The 20,727-nt window shown below is 40.4% G+C and overlaps 1 protein-coding gene across 1 annotated transcript in view; it reads left to right on the forward strand.

Annotated features, from left to right (window-relative positions):
• Positions 1 to 16,407, forward strand: part of GYS2 (glycogen synthase 2) — a 52,202-nt gene extending 35,795 nt beyond the window's left edge. Inside the window, 5 exon segments of the mRNA NM_001195511.1 lie at positions 6,714 to 6,840; positions 11,613 to 11,708; positions 12,580 to 12,743; positions 14,097 to 14,177; positions 16,108 to 16,407. Coding sequence (NP_001182440.1) covers positions 6,714 to 6,840; positions 11,613 to 11,708; positions 12,580 to 12,743; positions 14,097 to 14,177; positions 16,108 to 16,329 — 690 coding nt within the window. The 3' untranslated portion in view covers positions 16,330 to 16,407.

Raw genomic sequence — 20,727 nt, forward strand, 5'->3', positions numbered from 1 at the left:
GAGAGGGCCAGAAGGAAGAATTAGAGAGGAAGAGCCATAGGTTACAGCCCCAGTTCTAAAAAGCTTCATCTTTTTTTTTTTTTTTCTGCAGAAAAAAGTCAGTTGTAATTTTATTTTATTTTTTATTTTATTTTATTTTATTTTATTTTATTTTATTTTATTTTATTTTATTTGTCTTTTTGCCTTTTCCAGGGCCACACCCACAGCATATGGAGGTTCCCGGGCTAGGGGTCAAATCGGAGCTGTAGCCACCGGCCTACACCATAGCCACAGCAACAGTGGATCCAAGCCACATCTGCGACCTACACCACAGCTCATGGCAACACTGGATCCTTAACCCACTGAGCGAGACCAGGGATCGAACCCACAATCTCATGGTTCCTAGGCGGATTTGTTAACCACTGAGCCAGGACGGGAACTCCTCAGTTGTAATTTTAAAAAAAACACTAGAAGTAATAAAAATTAGCAAATACTTAAAATATATACACACAAAGCAACCCTCTTTATAGTGACTCATAAAAGGGAAAAGCAGGGGTCCAAGGCCACATGGCTTGTCAGTTAGTGGAAGGAAACACACTCACACAAACACACACACGTGCATGCTCATATGCCCACACAAAGAAAAATAGTTTTCAGCAGTACACTCAATCTATAGCTAACATAAATTCCAAGTTATTATACAAGGCCTCTTTCTTAATACAAAAGATTCCCATTTGGATGTGTATTTTGGTTTACTGTTGACTTATTTTAAGTCTATTAGTATTCCTGCATACATTTTCCTCTATTGAACAACCATTTTTTTATGCTTTATTACCTTTATGTGTACTTCCACCTACCTGGAATTTCAGGTTGGCAGAAAGATGGGTGCCTTACTCTATACAATACAATACAATACAATAGTGTTAATAGAGATTTCCATTAATAGGGACAGGGATTCCCCAAGCAAAAGATGCCCATTAATCATCCTCTGGGGAGTTCCTGTTGTTGCTCAGCAGGTCATGAACCTGACTACGATCCATGAGGATGTGGGTTCAAGCCTTAGCTTTGCTCAATGTGTTAAGGATCTGGCGTTGCCGTGAGCTGTGTGTGGTATAGGTCAAAGATGCAGCTCCAATCTGTTGTTGCTGTGGCTGCGGTGTAGGCTGGCAGCTATAGCTCCAATTTGGCCCCTAGCCTGAGAACTTCCATTCCTTCCCCAGGTGTGGCTCTAAAAATAAAAATAAAAATAAATCACCCACTGGAGTTCCCACTGTAGTGCAGTGGGTTAATGATCTGGCATTGTCTCTGTGGAGGTACCAGTTTGATCCTTGGCCCAGGACGTGCATTAAAATTCTGTGTTACTGTAGCTGTGAGGTAGGTCACACCTCTGGCTCAGACTCTGTCCCTGGCTCAAGAACTTCCTTATGCCATGGGTATGGCTGAAAAAGAAAAGAAAAAAAGAATCACCTATTGGGTAGAAATGGGTTGGCACTAGTACTCATATCTGCTGGTCCTATAGGCAGCTAGGAGCAGTCGCTGTTGTGGATGAAGAGGGGAGGCCCTTAGGTCTGTCAGTCAAGATCCCTGGGCCAGGATCTCTTGAAGGAAATCTGAGTGGCAAATTCAGGGCTGCCACACACATATATAAAGGTATGTGAAGTCATTTAAAACTATACTGACACTGCCTGGTTTTAAAGCTCAGCCACTTGTTCAGTTGATAAGCTTACTTAATATCACTGTACCTCAGCCTTCTCATTTTTAAAATGATGGTAAGATAGCCCTACTCATTGAACTATTGTGAGGATTAAATAAATCAATTTAGCGTAGTCCCTAGCACATAGTAAATGCATAATAAATGTTATCTTTTATTAATACTTAGTCCAGTCCCTGGCACATAGTTTCTCTCTCTATATATATATATATTTTTTTTTTTTCTTTTTTCTTTTTAGGGCCACACCCATGGCATATGCAGGTTCCCAAGCTAGGGGTTGAATCAGAGCTACAGCTGCCAGCCACAGCCACAGCCATGGCAACACCAGATCTGAGCCACGTCTGCGACCTACACCACAGCTCATGGCAACGCCAGATCCTTAACCCACTGAGCAAGGCCAGGGATCAAACCTGCAACCTCATGGTTCCTGGTTGGATTCGTTAACCACTGCGCCACGACGGGAACTCCTATTTTATTTTATTAATAGCATCCTTTAAAAAGCTTGACACTAATTCAGGGCCTGTGATAATATAAGTAGCTATTTGATCACCTGCATGTTTACAGTCAGCTATAGAGTGGGTCCTAACCCTCAGACTGGATTGACAAATTTTTTCTGTGAAGATGACCATTTGATTCAGGAAGCATTGCAGATTATTTTGAATGAAAATTTATCGTTGGTACTGCCTTGGGAGTGAGGTATAGTGAGAAAAGTCTAGACTGCAGATTTCAGGTCTGGAACCTGTGCTGCCCACTCAGTGAAAATAAACTAACTTTCTGGGACCTTACTTCTCTCTCAGGATAAACAGCGTCTGACAAGTTTTTGTTTATTTTATCACTACTTATCCAGAGCCTACTGTGAGCCAGGTGCTTTGCTGGGGGCTTTTGTATACAGGATCTCATTTAATCCTCCCTGTAACCTTGGGCTAACCTCTAATATCCTTTCCTCAGCCCTGGGTTTCTGCCGTTGACTGTTTTGGAGCCAGAACAGCTGTTTTCTTATTTTAGTCATGCTGTTATTCTCTCTGGCTGGTAACAAAAGGCGTGAGCCATGATGCTTTCAAGTTCCAAAACGGGCTTTGAAGAGGACAAATTTTCCTAAGCTTGGAAATCCCAAAGTAGGCAAAAAGCCTTTTAAATCTCCCTTTGCTGAAATTTGCCAACAGCGTGTAATGGGCTTCTGACTTGATGGTTGTCCAAACTCAGCCAGTGTCTGCGTTTTTGGTCTCTTTTCCTAGTGCAGCATTTTGCATGAAATAGGAACTAAAATTATGTTTGGTGAAGGGAAATATTTGATCCATTTCACTTTGCTAATTTGTGACTCTTACGATTAAACCATCATTTATAGGCACATCACTGTGATAAACCATCATTTATAGGTACTGATTTTGGACATTTTACCATTTTATTTCTTCTTGAATTTAAGATACCTCCTATTTATGGATTGACTGAGCTGTACCTAATGCTTATAAAGTCTTAGTTTCTTTATGTCTAAAATTAGGACAGGAGTTTCTGCTGTGGCACAGTGGGTTAAGAATCCAAATATAACAGCTTTGGTTGCTGCAGAGGTATGGGTTCAATACAGCTCAATGGGTTAAAGGATCTGGTGTTGCTGCAGCTGCTGCATAGGTCACAGCTGAGGCTTGGATTCAATCCCTGGCCCAGGGACTTCCATATGCCATGTGTGTGGCCATAAAAAAATAAAATAAAATAAAATTAGGACAATGAGAATGTCTGTGCTCCCCATCACACAATGTTGCTAAGGTAAAATGAGGTATTATATATGAAAGTGATTTATAATATATCAATTATTATGTAATTGTTGTTGTCATTATTGTTGTATATCCAAAATTAGGTTTTTCTTCAAGGTAATCTCTTGGGAAGAATATGCACTTATTTCGTGAATGACTATAACAAGTGTTGTGTGCTCATTAAAAAAAAAGTTTCAGGAGTTCCCATCATGGCGCAGTGGAAACGATTCTGACTAGGAACCATGAGGTTGCGGGTACGATCCCTGGTGTTGCTCAGTGGGCTAAGGATATGGCTTGCCATGAGCTGTGGTGTAGGTTGCAGATGTGACTTGGATCCCTTGTTGCTGTCCTTGTGGTGTAGGCCAGCGGCTATAGCTCTGATTCGACCCTTAGCCTAGGAACCTCCACATGCCATGGTTGCAGCCCTAAAAAGCAACAAACAAACAAACAAATAAATAAATAAATATCACTTTCCTCTGAAAGGAACCAGGATGCCTTGAAGAAATGCTTACTTGTAGGGATATGGCAGGAAAAGTGAAAGAGGAGCCTAAAATGACTTCCTGTGTCAAAAAGCAAAGAAATGCTCAAAAAATGATGGAGACCTGGCAAAAGTTAACAGGAACCAGTCTGAAGGGGTTCCCACTGACAAATCAGGCACAATTTAAGTATCCAAAGATAGTAATGAGTTAGAATGCATTTGAATAACACAAAGAACACTGAATCCAAGACAAATGTAAGTTTACTTAGGAATGGGATATTTATCTGGTTTCAAAATGCTATACTCCCCTAAATCCTTATTAATAACAAAGGGAAAACAGAAGAAAACTTTAGTGGGAGTTCCTTTTGTGGCTCAGCGGTAACAAACCCGACAGTATCCATGAGGATGAGGGTTCAACCCCAGCCTGGCTCAGTGGGTTAAGGATCTGGCATTGCTGTGAGCTGTAGTGTAGGTCAAAGGCTCAGCTCTGTGGCTGTGATGTAGGCTGGCAGCTGCAGCTTTGATTGGACCCCTAGCCTGGGAACTTCCATATGTCAAGGGTGCAGTCCTAAAAAGCAAAAAAGAGAAGAAAACTTTACAGTGGAAAGCCAAAAAAACATGACTTTAATCAAGAGATGAAAGTAAATGTCGTAAATAATGAGGAAAGTGTAAATCCTGTGCTACCTGGTAAAATGCGGTGAGAAGAGCAGAGCATCAACTCTGTGCTGTCTCTGCAGAAGATGCATAACTTACTCTAATCATGAGGAAGCATAGGGCTAACCCAAACTGAGGACCATATTTCAAAAGAACTAGACTGTAGACTTCAAGTGTTAAGGTCATGAAAACCAAAGCCTGGGAACTTTTCCAAATTGAAGGAGACTAGAGGCAAGTAACAACTAAATGTAACCTGTGACTGTGAACTTGATCCTTTGGTTTAAAGAACAGTGGGAGTTTTCCTGTGGTGCAGTGGGTCAAGGACCCAGCCTTGTCACTGCAGCAACTTGGGCCGCTGCAGTGGCATGGGTTCGAACCCTGGCCAGAAACTTCCACATGCCATGAGCATGGCCAAAAAAAAAAAAAAGAAAAGAAAAGTAAGAAAAAGAACTATTGATCCATTGAAGAAATTGAATGGGATTTAAGGATTGCATGGTAGTGATATATCAATGTTAGTTTCCTGATTTTGATGCTTACTATGTGGTTATGTGAGAAATGTTCTTGATTATAGGAACTCAAGTTAAATACTTGTGGATGATGGGTATCCAGTCAGCAATTTATGTACAAATGGTTCTGGAAGATATTAATTCTTTTCACATTGTATTTGCAACTTTTTTGTAAATTTAAAAATGTTTTAAATTTTATATATATATATGCAAACATTTATTTATAAATTTATATAAAATTAAAATATAACATTTAAAATAATTAATATGTAATAATATTAATATGTATTATATATATATATATAAAATTCCCCTATTTCTCCATTTCATTAAAGTTCTCACCAAATCAGGTTTAGATTATCTGTCAGCTCCCTCCCATAAAGTACATTACTAAAAATAAATTCTAATAAACTCTAACAAATAAATTTTTAAAATCTGATTTTAAAGTACTGGAATAATAATATAATTTATTTGTTAATTATATATTATAATTCATAATTTTTTTTTTTTTTTTTTTTTGCTTTTTAGGGCCACCCACGGCATATGGAAGTTCCCAGCCTAGGGGTCGAATTGGAGGTGCAGCTGCCAGCCTACACCACAGCCACAGCAACGCAGGATTCAAGCCACATTTGTGACTTACACTACAGGTCATGGCAACACCGGATCCCTGGTCCACTGAGTGAGGCCAGAGATTGAACCAGCATCTTCATGGATATTAGTCAGATTTGTTTCTGCTGTGCCACAATGGGAACTCCAATAATTCATAATTTTAATAAGTAGGAGAAATAGAACTCATTCATCTAGGTGACCAGTTAAGTAGCCATTCTATTCACAGCTTTCCAAGGACAGCTATGCTCTCTTGTCTCTGCCTTTACAGAAAAATATAAGCTGTGCAGTCTAGGGAGAGATTCATACCAGCATGTAAGAGCCAACTGCTAACTTCTCAGAAATGTTATGGTCCTGTTTTAAATCCAACCACTATGTAAAATTAAATTACATAAAACTTAATTATGCTGAAAAGAAAGATAATGCTCAAAACTCATCGCATGCTCATTGTTCACTGCATTTGACTATTACCTGTGCTCTTGAGGTTGCTCATGACCACTGTACCCACATGATGGAAATACTCTCTAAGGATGTCCTACTGCTCTTCCCATCTCCAGTAGCATCGCATCAGTAGCTTGAAATTGGCCCTGAGTTCTATTTCACTTGGCTAACTTGCGCCTGGGCCTGTAAGAGTAGCTCCCCTCTGTTCTTCTCCAGATGGGAATAAACTTGAGAAATAAGGCAGGTGCCAGAAGTTAGAGAACCAAGTAAAATCTTTATTGTCAATAAAGGCTGGATTGGAAGAGTTTAACATGACGATAAAAATAGCACAATAACTGCCTATCTTCCAAACTAGGCCTTGGAACCTGAAGGAAAGTTAGTCCACAGAGTAGATATTTACACAGAATAGACAGAGGAGAAATCATCCAGATCTTTTTCTTTTTTCTTACCTCTCTCTCTTCTCCACACCCACCAACCCCAAATCAGGAACAGAAGGATTCTATAGTATTGAAATAACCAAACTGTAGGAGACTTTTTGCTTTAATTTCTTCTTTCTTTCTCTTTTTCTCATTAGAATTTTTCTTTTTTAGGTGATTTTGCACCCAGAGTTTCTATCCTCCACCAGCCCCTTGTTACCCATGGATTATGAAGAGTTTGTTCGAGGTTGTCATCTTGGGGTATTTCCATCATACTATGAACCCTGGGGTTATACTCCAGGTATGTGACATGTATAGATTATAGAATGTTTTACATTTTGTTAGTAAGTTATTCTAGGCACATGTATGTAATATTCAAATTTGATATATAATGTCTACTCAGGTTTTATAGTTTATTTTATTTTATTATTATTATTATTTACTTTTTAGGGCTGTACCTATGATATACGGAAGTTCCCAGGCTAGGGGTCAAGTTGGAGCTACAGCTGCCTGCCTACACCACAGCCACAGTAAGGCCAGATCCAAGCCACATCTGCAACTTACATCACAGTTCAAGGCAATGCCAGGTCCTTAACCCACTTAGCAAGCCCAGGGATGTAACCCGTATCCTCATGGATACAAGTCGGGTTCTTAAGCTGCTAAGCCACAATGGGAACTCTCTGTAGTTTGTTTTAAATGTGATTTTGGTTGGATCGATATCAGATGTCGATTTTATGCTTTGTAGCTCCTGACCTAAGAATAAAGATAGATATTATGTAAGTATAGGAGGTTGTGGTTGGGCATATTTTAGTGGGTACCTGAATTATTGCCTCTTTGCATTCCAAAGAAAAAGAATGTTTTATAAAGATTATATATTTTTAGTTAACTCTACCAGTCTCATCCATTAATACAAAGTAGAAAATAACTGCAAGGAAGGTTAATAAGAGAAAAAATGTCCAGAAAATTTTATCTATTTTTATCTATTTTTAATAGAGAACCCATTCACATGTTTAAAGAAACAAAGAGTACAAAAAGATGTACACTGAAAAGTTATATTCATACCCTTGTCTCTCAAGAAAGAGGTAATTTCAAGGTAAAATGCCAATTCAATGGTTGGTATTATGCCCAATGACATAGTTCCATTCAAACTCTTCACATACCACCTCCCCTTTTCAAACAGATGATGGATTCTTAGATCCACTATCTATTTTTCTTTTCTGGATCCAACTAAAATGACTGCTATTAGCATCAGGAACAATCAATTTGTGTTTATAATGATATCCCTAATTAAAAAGGAAACAAGAAGTTCCTGTGTGGCTCAGCCTGTTGTAGCTGAGGTCACTGCAGTGGCGCAGGTTCAGTTCCTGGCCCAGTAGCTTCTGCATGCTGTCGGTGAGACCAAAAAAAAAGGGGGGGGGGACAAGTACTTTGAATAAACACCAATACAAAGAACACAATGATGAGTTTCCATCTTATTAGTAATTAGAGATTTTCCTAGTTGGTAATTACATTTATGATTTAAAAGAAAAGGTCAGGAAACATTTTTATTCATAATGAATCCATTTCGCCGTCTTCATCTCAGTGTCATCATTGCCCAAGAAAGGGGCAGCAGAGTCAAGTTTAGAGCAGTCATAGGCTGAATTATGAAGAGGATTTTTTCTAATCTTTGTATTCTGATCCCCGAATTGAGCATAGAATTTAAAATCCTATATGAAGAGGATGCTATAGTCTTTACAATAGGGGTGACACCATGGCCTTTACAATAGAAGGCTCTGCATCTTTTGACATAGGTCCTATTCTATTGTTCTAGCTTCCACCAAAAATAATTTGTGGGCAGCTGTAAAACTTTACAACTTCAGGGGAAAAACTGATAAAGAATTTTCCATTCTTAAAACATATCATAGGAATTCCCATTGTGGCTCAGCAGGTCAAGGACCCGATGTTGTCTCTGTGAGGATGCAGATTCTATCCCTGGCCTGGCTTAGTGGGTTAAGGATCTGTCATTGCTGCAAGCTGTGTCGTAGGTCCCAGATAGGGCTCAGGTCCAGTGTTGCCATGGCTGTGGCTTAGACTGCAGCTGCAGCTCCGATTCATCCCCTGGCATGAAAACTTCCATGTGCCGCAGGTGCAGCTATAAAAAGAAAAAACAATACGACACAGTAAAGTTATTGATCTAACTGATCCAGCTGTCCTTTCGTAGTTCTAAAAATTGTTATTAACACCAATTTCACTTTTGTAAAGGCAGTATCTTCTTACAAATGAAATGCCCTCATAGTTATCTTAAACTGTTTATAATACAGTATCTTTTAAGATACATTAAAAAATTTACTTGATGAACTTAAAACTTTGTTATTGACTCTTATTCCTATCATTTCTAGTAAGTAATATAATTCCAACATATTAATAGTATTGAGAACAGAAAAGTACGAAACCAAAGCATGAATGACCCAGGTAATGTGGGAAGTCATTTCTATTAGATAAAGAGAATGTTATATAACTTACAGAAGAATTGCCACCAGAATATCATTTTATAGGACCAAGTTAAACTTAACCTGAAATCATAAAGGAAATATATCTAGTGTGTTAAGGTAAAGACCAGCAAAGGTGTTATAAAAGATAAGTAAATGGAAAATGGGGTGTGAGAAATACAGATTCTATAGTGAATGAGTCATTCTCTGTTTTAAATTAACCAAAGGAAGTTGGCCACTCCTTACCTAACCTGAGTTACAGGAATAGCAAAACCTTTGGTGGTGTAAGTTTGGCATTAGCATGTTAGATAATGCTCTGATTTATTTTTCACAATAATTTGATATGGTACTAACTCTTACTCCAAAAAGTGTTTTGTCGTCGTTGTTGGCTGCAGCCGCAGCACGTGGAAGTTCCCAGGCCAGGGATCAAATCCAAGACACAGCAATAACAATGCCAAATTCTTAACCATTAGGCCACCAGGGGACCCTTAGAAAGCATTTTTTTTCTTTCTTTTTATGTACGGCCACACCTTCGGCATATGGAAGTTCCCAAGCTAGTTCCCAGATCAAATTGGAGCTGCAGCTGCCGGCCAATGCCACAGCCACAGCAAGAGCAGATCTGAACTGCATCTGTGAGCTGTGCCAGAGTTTGCAGCAGCGCTGGATACTTAACCCACTGAATGAGGCCAGGGATTGGACCTACATCCTCATGAACACTATGGTGGGAGCTTAACCCACTAAGCCACATGGGGAACCCCCAAAAAGTATTTATTAAAGTCTGTGTTTTGTGTTTTGAGAAAACCTAGTGAAAATACTGATTTCATTAAATTCATTCAATGAACAGATACTGAGCTTACATGGGCCCCTGAATTATATTGGTGTTAATAAGTATTTAATCAGGAACTATGAAATTCCACAGACTTGTAGGCAAAAGTTTTCTGGGAAGGATTTCCAAAGTTTTCATCAGATTCTCAAATGGGTCAGTAATCCCTGTCTCACCTTCCTCTCCTCTACCATCTTCCCCCAAATTTGGAAACCACTGCTCTCTCGAGCTAAACCAAGAGGAAACACTTGCAGAACAGGAGAAAAGCTGTTGTTTAAATCATGTTACTTTGGAATTCCTGTTGTGTCTCAGCGGGTTAAGAACCCGACATAGTCTCCGTGAGGATACAGGTTTGATCCTTGGCGTTGATCAGTGGATTAAGGTTCTGATGTTGCTGCGAGCTGTGGTGTAGGTTGCAGATGTGGCTTGGATCCTGCATGGCTGTGACTTTGGCGTAGACCGGTAGCTGCAGCTCCAATTTGACCCCTAACCTGGGAACTTCTATATGCCGCAGGTACAGCCATAAAAAGAAAAAAATAAATAAATTGTGTTGCTTCATAGGTAATGAAGAAATCTCTTATTACTCACCCATCCTCACTAGCCAACCCAGAGTAATTCTATAATCAAATATAAATTTCCTGTTAACAATTCAAACATCCTTGAGTATGGTAACTTTTTTTAAGACACATCTGATAATGTCTGAAAAAAAAGATTTTGACTACAAAGTAACAGATGATTGAAAGAAACCTTAGGTTCACTGAGCACCGGAGAAAGTGGATGAGGTTCATGGCAAGAGAGATGAATACGATGATGGGAGGAGCTGGTCCAGTCCAATGAACCCACCCTATAAACTTACCAGATACACTGAGATCCAAGGTTAGAACAGAGCAAAAAAAAAAAAAAAAGCCAACTGGGATGGTAGAGACAGTATAGAGTAGTATTTCTTTTTTTTCTTTTCTTTTTTTTTTTTTTTTTTGTCTTTTTGCTATTTCTTGGGCCGCTCCCGCGGCATATGGAGGTTCCCAGGCTAGGGGTTGAATCGGAGCTGTAGCCACCGGCCTACGCCAGAGCCACAGCAACTCGGGATCCGAGCCGCGTCTGCAACCTACACAACAGTTCACTGCAACGCCGGATCTTTAACCCACTGAGCAAGGGCAGGGTCCGAACCCGCAACCTCATGGTTCCTAGTCGGATTCGTTAACCACTGCACCACGACGGGAACTCCCTAGAGTAGTATTTCTGAGCAAGGGCTGTGGAGCTGGGTGCCTGGCTTGAAATTCAGCTATAGCATGTCCCTGGCTTTGTGAAGTTGGGTGAGCTATGTAACCTCTCTGTGACTCAGTGTCTTCATCTGTAAGATGGGGATAATAAGAGCCTTGCTTCCCAGGGTTGTTGCAAAGATTAAATTAATTCATGCATATAAGAAGTCTAGTACTGTGCCAAGGTAAACATTGCTATGACTAGATGTACTGGGGCTTTTTTTTTTTTTTTCCTTGGTAGGGGAGGGGAGGGGCTGCACCTGTTGCATATGGAAGTTCCCAGGCTAGGGGTCAAATCAGAGCTGCAGCTGCCAACCTACGCCACAGCCACAGCCACGCCAGATCTGAGCTGCATCTGCCACCTACACTGCAGCTCACAGCAACGCCAGATCCTTAACCCACTGAGTAGGTCCAGGGATTGAACTGAGTCACAATGGGAACTCTGGACTGGGGCTTTTCTTCGCTGCCTAAGAGGATATAGGAGCTGGTCTGAAGCCAAGCCTTTGTCTATTTCTCCTGACAGCCGAATGCACTGTGATGGGTATCCCCAGTGTGACCACCAACCTCTCCGGCTTTGGCTGTTTCATGCAAGAGCATGTGGCTGATCCCACTGCGTATGGTGAGCATTTTCATCCTTAACTCAATGCGGAGAGAAGTGACCTCTAACTAAACAAAGCACGGGGTCTTTACAGAGCCCAACTCTAATGCTATCCTGATGATTAAACTAATGTTAATACTTCTTATTTAATTAAAGGTAGATTTCATTATACAGTTCATAGAAAAGATAAGAATAATATTACTAATGAATATATTGCCCAAAAGACAAACTAAAAAGGAGTGCTAAACTTAAACAAACCTTGCCTTTTCACCTTTTTATTTTTCTGAACTGGTTTGGCCCCCTGCTACCTAGAAGTGATATTACAATAACCATTGGAATATGTAATATAGAGTATGTGAGTTGGTCAGCATAATTATTTCATCAGTACTGTGCCAAGTTATCCAAATTCACTTAAAGCATTGAAGATGGCAGATGGTGTCACCGTCTACATGTCCATGTTGTCCAACAGCAAGAAAAGTTAGAATAGTCTGGATCCTCTGCCTGGGCATTAATGATTCCCTGGTGTTTTAGAGTTGCATTATCACTCAGGTTATAGCTGTGGTCCTCAGCCGTGGCTGCCCAGTGGGAACTCTCAGGAATCTAAAAAGCACTGAGACCCAGGTCTCACCCCGGAGACTCTGGTTAGTAGGCAGCCCCAAGGAGGATCACTGATCCAGGGTATCTCTGTACTGCCAGATCTTCTTTCACAAGATCCATTTTGTTGGCTGTGTGTTGGTAATAGTTGTGACTCACTAGAAGAGAATCACAGAAGAAAGACAGCCTTGGAAGAAAAAAGATAAAGCAGAGGCAATAGGGGAGCTGGGGAGTGGGTAAGCACATGGTCTAAGTTTAGCCCTACCTTTACCTGCGCTCTGGCTCTTGTGCCCCTCAGGTATTTACATTGTTGACAGGCGGTTCCGCTCTCCGGATGATTCTTGCAATCAGCTGACTCAGTTTCTCTATGGATTTTGCAAACAGTCACGACGCCAGAGGATTATTCAGAGGAACCGAACTGAGAGGCTTTCAGACCTTCTGGATTGGAGATACTTAGGCAGAGTAAGCAAGTTTGTGTTCCATGCAGAGGATCCTTTTAAGAAATCCCCCTGGACTGTAAAAGGATTGATTCAAGTCATTATCTGCAAGGTCACCTCAGTATCATAATTGTTAAGATCTCAGTGATACTTTCATGTACTTAATATGAGTGTTTTTTAAGCTGATATGAGTTTGCCAAGTCTTAACCCTGGTTCTTCATATTTAATTTGAGCCCATAACAGCCAGTCCAGCAGGATCTAGCCATGATCTTACTAGTTCTTCTATGGTCATTGCTTAAGTTGATGCATTCCAGGTATGGTTTCGTGAGGATGAGGAAAACATCAAGAGGAAAGTCTCTGTTTTGTTTCACTCCGAGAGATGATGTGATCATATTCCTCAGCTGCAGTGGGGAGTGGGAATAATCTTATTTCTCAAAATGACAGGTACAGGAAGTACCTCCTTTCCATCCTGCAGTAAGCTTCTAAACACTCAGATGTTCATATATCTTAGCACTGGATGATTTAATAAAAACTGAATTGACTTTGCCTTTGCATATCATATCTGTTTAGCTACGGCTCAACTTTGGCTGCCAAATGACAGATGTGGCCATCAGCTGAGTATCCACACACTCTAATGCTGGTAGTGATGCTTATTACCCCCTGACAGATTCATTTTACTATCTTCATTTTATAATGAAAGCAGGATTATCAGGCCCTTAGAACTTATGTTTCTGGAGTTCCTGTCGTGGCTCAGCGGTTAACTAATCCAACTAGTATCCATGAAGATGCGGGGCCTTGCTCAGTGGGTTAAGGATCCAGCGTTGCTGTGAGCTGTGGTGTAGGTCACAGACGTGGCTCAGGTCTCTAGGCGCTGTGGCTGTGGTGTAGGCCGGTGGCTACAGCTCCTATTGGACCCCTAGCCTGGGAATCTCCATATGCCGCAGGTGCGGCCCTGAAAAAAAAAAAAAGAAGAAGGAAAGAACTTATGTTTCTTATTTAAGGTCTGAAGCAGGATTGACATCAGTTTGACTGATTATTCAGGCCCCATCTTTTCCCACACTGTATTGCCTCTCTGTAAAATGAAACCAGTGATTTCAGTCCCTTTGGTGCTCAATTCAGAGTTCAGGAAGGCCAGCATGGCTTGCCCCCCTAATTTTTGGTAATATTTCTTTACCTGTTCACTGAAAAATAATTAAACTATAAGCTGTCTTTTTTTTTTTTGATTCTTAAAATTAGGATGAATAGAATCTGCCACTTCAAAAACATGTATATTTTTTATAACTGGGAGAATGAGATTTTATGTAATAACTTGGTTACTGAGATAAAAATATATAATTATAAATATTTTTTTAACCCATGGATTGATTTTCTATCATAGTATTACCAGCATGCCAGGCACCTGACGTTAAGCAGAGCTTTTCCAGATAAATTCCACATGGAACCCACATCACCACCAACGGTAAATAGTTTATGTATTGTTTATTTCTTTTGAAAGCTAATTTTTTTTTTATGTATGGCAAGGCTTAACCTAACTTTTATTTGGAAGTAGCTAAATGCACAAACTATTGTATTTTTTCATAGTGTTGCCACAAAGCCAATAGAGAAACTGACAGATCAGACCAACTAGAAGTCTTAAGTTCAGACTTAGATCTATTCGTAGGATGAGCAGTCAGCTAATTCATGTCCTGGATGAAACAACATCTGTGAAAACTCTCCTTGCCTTAGCACCTTAAACCTCTTTTAGACATCCGTTCTTTTGAGAGCTGTTGAAAAACCAACTGTCCTGCTTTAATTGGAAGTGAACTTGCTCTCCTAGGAAATGTTTAAATATACCTTGACAACTTGGCAAGAGTAATAGAGTGAATTCAAGTATGACAGGAAGAACTGGCCTAGAAGAGCATCTATTTTCCATTCAACAATGCCCACCAGGCAGTCTTCCTCTAAAATTCCCTTAGACATTTATATTCTTGACACTAGAGAAGGCTGGTTATCATCACATTCACTTAGAAGAAAACCCAGCTTGAAGGAGGGCAGTATCAGGCATTTATCCTCAGTGGACTTAGCCCTTAAGGCAGTCTACACGACTGTCTAGGAACCAAAACTCTCTGCTCTCCACCCATCAGGTGAAAACAGGTACAAAAGATGAAACCCATGCTATTGATTATGAGATCCATTTTAGCTTAGTAGTTCTATGCCCCTCAGAAACTAATATCTCATGTAAATCTTCACAGACAAGCTTCTATGGACTCCACAAGGAATAGGAACAATTCTGTCATCAAATTCAAGGATTTCCAAAAGCTAGAGATCTTCATCCAGTATTTATAGATCTTACTAATTCAGATGTCATTTTTCAATTAGGAGTCACTTTTACCATAATCAGTTTTGCCTAATGCCTTATATTCCACCTGTATTAGGTGTCTTGGGAAGAGATAGTTAACCCAAAGTAAAATTTGCTCATAAGGGACTTCCCTTGTGGCACAGTGGGTTAAGGATCCAGCATTGTTATTGCAGTAGCTGGAGTGGCTGCTCTGGTGTGGGTTTTGATCTCTGGCCCAGGAACTTATGCGTGGCACCCCCCCAAAAAAAAATCAGCCCATAGAGAAAGTGAAAGGCTTTTTAGATCCCTCAGTGTTCAGAATTCCAACTCCCATATCGATTATTCTAACAGAATAACTTGCTAAGCTTATATAGAGGTGGTCACTGCCCTTGATGATAATTCAGTTATATTCATCCATTTATTCCACAAATTCAACTGGTAAGTATTGAGTTCCTACTCTGAGACAGGTCCTAAGTGCAAGACTCAACTCTTATTTTTTTTTTTTTAATTGTTGCAGTTACGGCATGCAGAATTTCCTGGGCCAAGGATTGAACCCATGCCATAGCAGTGACCTGAGCCAGTGCATTGGCAATGCTGGATACTTAACTCACTGAGCCACAGAGGAATTTCACAACTCTTTTTTGTATAGTTTTCAGGTAAAATATGTGAGCCTTAAAATGAGAGAGAGAGAGAGAGAGAGAGAGAGAGAGAGAGAGCACCTAGCCATTTCAGAGCTTACATAAAGAAAGCTATTTATTGAAATTCCCTGGTGGTTCAACAGGTTAAGGACCCAGTGTTGCTACTGTTGTGGCAAGGGTTTGATCCCTGCCCCAGAACTTCCACATGCCTTGGATGAGGCCAAAAAAAATCAAAAAGGAAGAAAGCGATTTAGATAAATGAATCTCTCTTGAGCTTGATGGTACCAGAATCAAAATGATCAAAGTTAATAGACCTGAACAGACCACAAAAAAATATCCAACTGTGTTTTCTATAAATGCATGTGTGAAGTGTTTACATCATGAAAAATTCAGGTCATTACAATGTTTTGGTGTCTTATTTTTGTCTTTGGCAGACGGAAGGGTTTAAATACCCCAGGCCTTCCTCAGTGCCACCTTCCCCTTCAGGGTCTCAGGTCTCCAGTCCTCAGAGCAGTGACGCGGAGGATGAGAATGAAGACGAGAGATACGATGAGGAAGAGGAGGCCGAAAGGGATCGGTTAAATATCAAGTCACCCTTTTCTCTGGGCCGTGTTCCTCGGGGGAAGAAGAAACTGCATGGAGAATACAAGAACTGAATTCCACCCTTGTCGAACGGGCTAGCTTAGTGAGAACAGAGTAAGAATGATTATTTAAGGAAGTGAGAAGGCGACACGTTTCATTCTATTCTTCTCAGTATTACAACAGGATTTAGTCTCTGCCTAAAAAGTGGAGGAGATGAAGTGAATGGCAGTTTTGCCATTTATGATAAAATCCACGTTGTTTCCCCCAACTCCTGTTTCCCCAGGAAACTGAGGCACAAAGAAGAGTGTTAACTAAAGGAGGAAGACTGGAAGTATTTTTAAAAGGGTTATTTTAAGCCAGAGGAATTTTCAGTTCCTAATGTTTATTTTTTAATTATCATCACCATAATCCTTTGATTAAAGTTTATGTAGCTTCTAGCCCTGCTGCCTATACAAGTCAGCCATTCTCCCCACCCCAAAAGGATCCTGATCTTAGCTATTAAGTTACTCTACCTTTGTATTTCGAATAACCTGGTCTTTAGTGATTATTTTCATTTTTCACATGAAGCAGAGCCATGAATTTATACCTAGTTTTGCAGACAATCAAAATCCATAAAACAGAAACTACCCTAAATTGAGATTTTGATGCATATTAATGCACTTGTCCAAGGTCACGTCTCAAATTAACGATTGGAAGGTGTTACCATCTGTACCATCTGACTGTTACAATTTTTCTATTGTTTAAAAGGAAAGTCTGGAGTTCCCGTCGTGGCGCAGTGGTTAACGAATCTGACTAGGAACCATGAGGTTGCGGGTTCGATCCCTGCCGTTGCTCAGTGGGTTAACGATCCGGCATTGCCGTGAGCTGTGGTGTAGGTTGCAGACGCGGATCGGATCCTGCGTGGCTGTGACTCTGGTGTAGGCTGGCAGCTACAGCTCCGATTCGACCCCTAGCCTGGGAACCTCCATGCCGCGGGAGTGGCCCAAGAAATGGCAAAAAGACAAAAAAAAAAGGAAAGCCTTTTTGAAAACTTGGTCAATCTTCCATAGATGATAAATTGTTAAATTTGAATGAATAAACATATCATATGTAAAGATTTAACTGCATTAAACTGTCTTGTTTAAAAGTGTTTCAAAAATTTAATTAAGATAATATATTCAAAAACACCCACTATAAAATAGTGCCTTATGAAGGAGAACATTTAAATCTATCTTTTACAAAAATTAGCAAAAAGAAAATATAGAGTCTGCTTAAATATATGAAAAGCTGTGGCTGAGACACTGCTGAACAGTTGTAGTTAAACCTATTAATGTTGTCAATGTAGTTAAACCTAAATGGGCAACAAAACAAAACACCCCTCAAAACCCTATATTCACTCTGGGATGGTTTTTCCAACAACTGAGTATTGTTACATTTATATCACAGTGAATACCTTGGTTGGCATATGTGTGTAGAGGCTCTAAAAAAAGTTGAGTTCTTCTCAGTGCTGGGTTATTGATGGCAGCAAGGGAAGGGTAACAATGAGGGGGTGTCAGATGGTGCAGGACCAGTGAAAAACTGTACTCCAGCCCTCCTATTGACCCATTGTTATGAAAGAGTAGAAAAGTGGCAGATAAAAGCAACAAATCTGTACGGCACAGGGAACTAAATCCAATCTCTTGGGATAGACCATGATGGAAGATAGCATAAGAAAAGGAAGGTATATATATGTATGTATGACTGGGTCCCTTTGCTGTACAGCAGAAATTGTCACGTTATAAATCAACTGTACTTTAATTAAAAAAATTGTTTTAAAGCAACAGATCAGGCCAAAATGTAAGATGGTTGCAAACTCTTCTCATTTAGAGGTTTGGGAGGAAGGAAAGTAAATTACCTAAAGCCTAATCCTTGAAAAATGTCCAATGGCTACCAGTAAACCCAGTGACTGGATTAAAACCAGAGCAGTTTGAAAAGAGGAGCAGAGGAGATGATAAGAAAAAAATATAAAATATAATACAAAATACAAAATATAATATAAATATTCATTTGCTAAAGTGCCAGAAAGAGCTCATGATAAAAATGGGCCTCGTTCTTTCAATAACTATGAAAATATATCCCTAGTAAAGTGGCACAATATATCTATTCAAGTGACACTCTTGATTGGTAATTAGTTGATCCATTGCTACTGTAAGCATACGCTATATACAGAAGCTATAACTTCTCAATACAAAGCTTTAAAATTCAAGGTTTTTTTTAATGAAAGAATAGTTCCTTGATTAGAAATGAGTATCACTTGGTTTTGCCTTGTATGTGTAGGAATCAGTTTCTACCCTGAACTTGGTCCTCTATTCAGACAGCTTCTGCCACCTGACTTCATCCGCTGGCCCCAGTTACTCAGTTGTCCTTTCTCTGAGACTGACAAAGCCCGATGAGGAACAACTAAGAGGACTGTCAGATGACTCTGTCTAGCACAGCACCTTATACACAGTAGTTGCATAAATGAATGGTTTTATTGAGAAAAATAGAGATACAAAAAAAATGATGCTTTTAAAGAATTTATGGGGAGTTCCCGTTGTGGCACAGAGGAGGTGAATCCTATCAGTATCCATGAGGATGTGGGTTCAATTCCTGGCCTCGCTCAGTGGGTCATGAATCCAGCATTGCCATGAGCTGTGGTGTAGATCACAGATGCATGTTTCTGTGGCTGTGGTTTAGGCTGGGCGGCTGTAGCTCCAATTCAGCCCTCAGCCTGGGAATTTCCATATGCCACTGGTGTGGCCCTAAAAAGAAAAAAAAAAAAAAAAAAAAAGAATGTATGGCAATTCCCTTGTGGCTCAGTGGGTTAAGAATCCAATGTAGTCACTGCAGTGGTGAGGGTTCAGTCCCTGGCCTGGAAACCTCTATATGCCCCACCTCCAGATGAAAAGAATGTATGTATAAAACAAAACAAACAAAAAGAATATATGTATCCATAAGTTGAAGGACAGGAAATATAGACAACTGTGTGTGCTTGATCAGCTGACAGCAAGACTTCTTTTGGGACTTGTACTACCCTTCCTTTCCTGTTAAGAGCTAGGGTGAACAGAGCTGGCTGTATATCTACAAATGGAAATAGAAAATATTAGAAGTATTATACTAATAGTTTTCTGGGACACAAGGACATCTCAGAAGAGGGATTTGTAAAATGTATTTGAGGAGGAGTTTCCATTGTGGCTTAGTGGGTTAAGGACTGACATTTCCGTGAGGATACGGGTTTGATTCTTGGTCTTGCTCAGTGGGTTAAGGATTGGCCTTGCTGCAAGCTGCGGTGTAGGTCAGATTTGGTGTTGCTGTGGCTATGGAATAGTGTTTGAGGAGATTGAAAAAAAAAAAAAAAAACCCAAAAAGGTATTTGAGGAGATTGAAAGAGTCTTCCTAGGATAAGCCTAAATTTAAGTGTGGGAGATACAGTTGCCCTCTTCACATTGTGGTTGTAAGGATCAAATCAAATTAGATGTGAATGTTTCCTAGAGGAACTTACAGTCCAGTAGGAGGAAACCAACAAGTTGCATTCCCAACTCCTCTTTCTCCTGAGGCCAGAGTAAAATAATGTAGCTCAAGGTTGATAGGACATAGACTTTCATTTCTCATGACCAGGTAACAAAGAAATGCTAGTTGGAGGCTGGTTTTAACATGTCAGGACCCCTCACCATCTCCCCTCTCTCAGAATCACAATGGTGGTGTTGGGGCAGAGGAAGCATCCATTGGGGAAACCCAGGGAAGCAGAGTAGTTGTAGCTGGAGGCCACGTAGCCACAGGTGAGGCAGGATATAGAGGCAAAACGGGGAAGAGCAACTGCAACAGTGTGGAAATGGTTGCATGTCCAACCTGGAGGTGGAGGGTTCTAAGCATATGGACATGCCCTGGAGGCAGATATTTTCCAATTTTACTTTATTTATTTAGGCCACATCCCATGCAATGCGAAGTTCCCTGGCCAGGGATTGAACCCCTGCTACAGCTGTGACAATGCCAGATCTTTAACTGCTAGGCCACCAGGGAACTCCCCAATTTTAATTTTAAAATACCACACATATAATGTGAAAGCGTTTGACCACTGATCACTTATTCATTTAAGTTTTGAAAAAGATAGAAATAAGGAGAATTGCAAAGACATTCCAGGATTGATAGAAAGCTATGGCAGGAGTTCCCGTCGTGGTGCAGCAGTTAACGAATCCGACCAGGAACCATGAGGTTGCGGGTTCGGTCCCTGCCCTTGCCCAGTGGGTTAAGGATCCGGCATTGCCGTGAGCTGTGGTGTAGGTTGCAGACGCGGCTCGGATCCCGCGTTGCTGTGGCTCTGGCGTAGGCCGGTGGCTACAGCTCCGATTCAACCCCTAGCCTGGGAACCTCCATATGCCGCGGGAGTGGCCCAAAGAAATAGCAAAAAGACGGAAAAAAAAAAAAAAAAAGAAAAGAAAAAAGAAAAGAAAGCTATGGCAAACTGGGCACAGGGA

This window comes from Sus scrofa, chromosome 5 (assembly GCF_000003025.6).
Source record: "Sus scrofa isolate TJ Tabasco breed Duroc chromosome 5, Sscrofa11.1, whole genome shotgun sequence".
NCBI lineage: Eukaryota > Metazoa > Chordata > Mammalia > Artiodactyla > Suidae > Sus > Sus scrofa.